The 3,370-nt window shown below is 37.9% G+C and overlaps 1 protein-coding gene across 44 annotated transcripts in view; it reads left to right on the forward strand.

Annotated features, from left to right (window-relative positions):
• Positions 1-3,370, forward strand: part of LOC106871604 (titin) — a 454,558-nt gene that overhangs the window by 122,816 nt on the left and 328,372 nt on the right. Inside the window, exon 1 of one of the 44 annotated variants that reach the window (XM_052967424.1) lies at positions 2,375-2,769. The exons of the other annotated variants lie outside the window; for them this stretch is intronic. Coding sequence (XP_052823384.1) covers positions 2,746-2,769 — 24 coding nt within the window. The 5' untranslated portion in view covers positions 2,375-2,745. Of the gene's footprint in view, positions 1-2,374; positions 2,770-3,370 lie in introns of those variants that run through there. 44 annotated transcript variants of the gene reach the window in all.

Below are 3,370 nucleotides of genomic sequence, written 5' to 3' on the forward strand. Positions count from 1 at the left end.
ATCGTATTTATTTTAACGATCTCATAAGGATGAGAGGCAAAGTCAACCTCAACAGAATTTGAATTCCGAACATAAAGATGGACAAAATGCTGCCCAGCGGGCAAATGAGTCAGCCAGCTTGCTGCCTTATTTTACAATATTATATATTAGTAAATGGTTTTGATTCAGCAGGTGCAGTGTTATGAAGTTTAGGAGAGAAGTGTAATTGCTTGTATCAACCCCAGTACATTGCTGGTATTTATTTCTTGGAACATAAAATGTAGGATGGTGAGAGTAATAGTATTGAAATATTTTGTCTGCTGTCCTACTGTGATTGACTATTCAACATTCTCTCGTGACGTCCAAGTTGATCTTGACTGAATTAAAGTATCAATCAGGTATTGAGGTCAGTGGCATTGACTAACCCCCTCCTCTCAAAATAAAAACACTTTGCCTTTCATCCTTTTTGGGGGTCAATGTAATCACCTTACTCTATCTCTTCTTAAAATTTCAGGCCTTGTGCCTATAGTAGAAATTATTATTGTTTTATTTTGTTTTTGTGTTTGTAACTCATCCTTTGATAGTGTCCTTCATGTCTTGGGTGCTTGTGGCCAATAAAAGAAATTATTATTATTATTATTATTATTATAGCAGTGTGCTGGCAGAGCGCGCCAGGCAAAATGCTTCACTGCATTTTATCCATCTTTGCGTACTGTGTTCAAATTTCGCCAAGGTTGACTTTGCCTTTCCTCCTTCTTGGATTGATAAAATAAGTGCTGGTTGAGCATTAGGGTCGATGTAATCAACTAGCCATCCCTCCCCCAAAATTGCTGGCCTTGTGCCAAAATTATTATTATTATTATTCTGAAAGACTCTTGGATAGTTCTTAATTACCAGTTATTCTTTACTTGAAAGTAGGTAATAACAAATGACCAAAGGTTTCACGTAGTGCCTTCTCCTGTGACTCAAAGAGACAATACTCTCCTTAGAATGCGAGCTGTACTCAACAATGCTATCTTCTGGATCACTTTGAGCCTGACAGCAGCTCTAGTATTCTTAATATGTTTTCAAAGCCCTTGGAAACTGCTCCTAATGTTCCAATTATCACCAGTATCACCATTACTTTCCTTGTGCCCCATAACTTTCCTATCTTGTCCTGCAGTGGGTGGTATTTCTCAGTCTTTTCTGTTTCCTTACATTTCACCCTTGAATCGCCTGGTATTGTAACACCTATTATCTTCTTTTTCATCTTTATGGATGAGCACGATATCTGGTCATCTCGCTTCTATGACTTGGTCGTACTGCATGTTAAAATCTCAGAGTATTTTGTAATGTTCGTTTTCCATTACTCCCTCTGGCGTGTGTTCATACTATTGTTCAGTTCTCTCGAGGTTTGCTTTACTGCACAACAGCCAGTGGACATATCTGGCCACATTGTCATGTCTCCTTTTGAATTCATGTTGTGCAAGCTTACAGCACTCACTAACAATATAACTTATACTTTCTCCCTTCTCAGAGCACATCCTACACAGTGGCGATATTATTATTATCATTATTATTATTATTGTTGTTGTTGGTTTCATACCTGGGTATAATTTCAGCAGCAATTACACACTTGATGCTGCTATTTGTTCTAATTTTTTTTTCTCCGTATATATGTGCATTTACACAACTGTATTTTTGAGTGTTATCTATATTTATACTGTATGTGTATTTGTTTATGCATATATATATATACTCACGCAAATGTATATTTATGTACGTTTATCTGCATATATATAAATTAACAAAAAAAGTTTTTTACTTTTCTACATTTACTTGTGTGTATACATGTGTACATATATACACACACATACATATGTGCTTGTTTGTGTAAGTGTCTGTATGGACATTTGTTTGTCAGTATGTAGGCTCTTGTGTGTGTGCATTGGTGGGGGGTGATAATTTGTAACACTCTCTTAAAAGATGGCTTATGAAAGAACATAACTAATGTGCTCACCGTTTCCACAGACCTGAAGCATCAGCTGGGTGTACAGTTTCAGCAAGAAACTACCTTCCTCACCCACCCATCCTCCCTGTATAGTAGTAATGGTACAGCCTCCTCCAAGTTTGGTGAATGTACTTTCATCTGCTTCTCTACATAAGTTTTCTCCCTCACCCTCCTTGTATACAATAACTGTGTGACTGATATATATATATATATATATATATATATATATATTACCTGTACCTGTACCTGTAAAGAACTGTAAGGGATTCTATGTTGAGATTGCTGAAGGGGTGTGCAGGGTGGGTACTTTGAAGTATTGCTGACATTAACAGGCACCCCTTACTATTTGGTACCACTACTTTTGTTAAGTTTTACCATCCTAGTGGTTCGGTTCATTTTGTGGTTGTCTCATTTCTACTCAGTCTCCTCCTCCTCCCACCTCTCCTTCCTACACCTTTGCTGGAGCGACAATTCTAACTTGCCGTACTTAACTTTCGTTCGTTCGCTCGATGCCACATACGTCTTAGTTGTTTGGTTATGGGCTCCTCTGTGTTGGTGCTAACCTATGCCGTTTGAAGTTGGACTGGTCTCTTGAGAGTGGACTAATCTATAGATTTTCGCAACACTGTTGTTGGAATTTGATTACCAAAGGTGTAGATATTGGTATTCCGCACATTGTTTGGGTAATCTTTTTAGTTTAATCTCTGTTAATCACTTGAACTTTATACAAATTACCCATCCCACACACACACCAAGGATAAATTCAGGTGTAAGTTATGCTGAAAAAGTGGATTTCTTGGGTAAGTGAAGAATTTCTTATGACTGTCTACATGTGTATTTGCATGTATGTGTGTGTCTGCAGTGTATGTGTGTGTCTGCAGTGTATGCGTCTGTGTCTATATGTTTCTGTACGTGTGTGTGTGTGTGTGTGTGTGTGTGTGTGTGTGTGTGTAAAATAGACTGCAACAATAATAAGTGGAATGGGGAGAGAAAATTTTTTTATGCCGTTTTTCGACCATAACTGGCTAAGGTTGAGAGGAAATGTAACGGTTAACTGTTCTCCTCTTAGAAAACGTGTATAGCGATGAGGATGAAGATGGTGGTGGTGGTGGTGGTGGTGGTGGAGGTAAAAATGATAATGAGGATGGCGGTGTTGCTCCTATTTATAGCAATGCTTTTCTCAGATATTCTGCAGTTATGTTAAGTGAGATAGATAGCTTGACTTTTTATGTAGAGTTTGTTACTAGCTGGGAAGCAAGAAGCAAGAAAAGAATGGGGAGGGATAGGGGTTTAAGGACCTCAGGTGAGTGGGGGGTGGGGCACAGAATAGAGCAGGGTTGTAATGTTTATAATTCATTTTTGCATTTGTTTGTTTGTTTATTAAAAATGTAACATTTAAAC

Source organism: Octopus bimaculoides, chromosome 4 (genome assembly GCF_001194135.2).
Source record: "Octopus bimaculoides isolate UCB-OBI-ISO-001 chromosome 4, ASM119413v2, whole genome shotgun sequence".
Classification (NCBI taxonomy): Eukaryota; Metazoa; Mollusca; class Cephalopoda; order Octopoda; family Octopodidae; genus Octopus; species Octopus bimaculoides.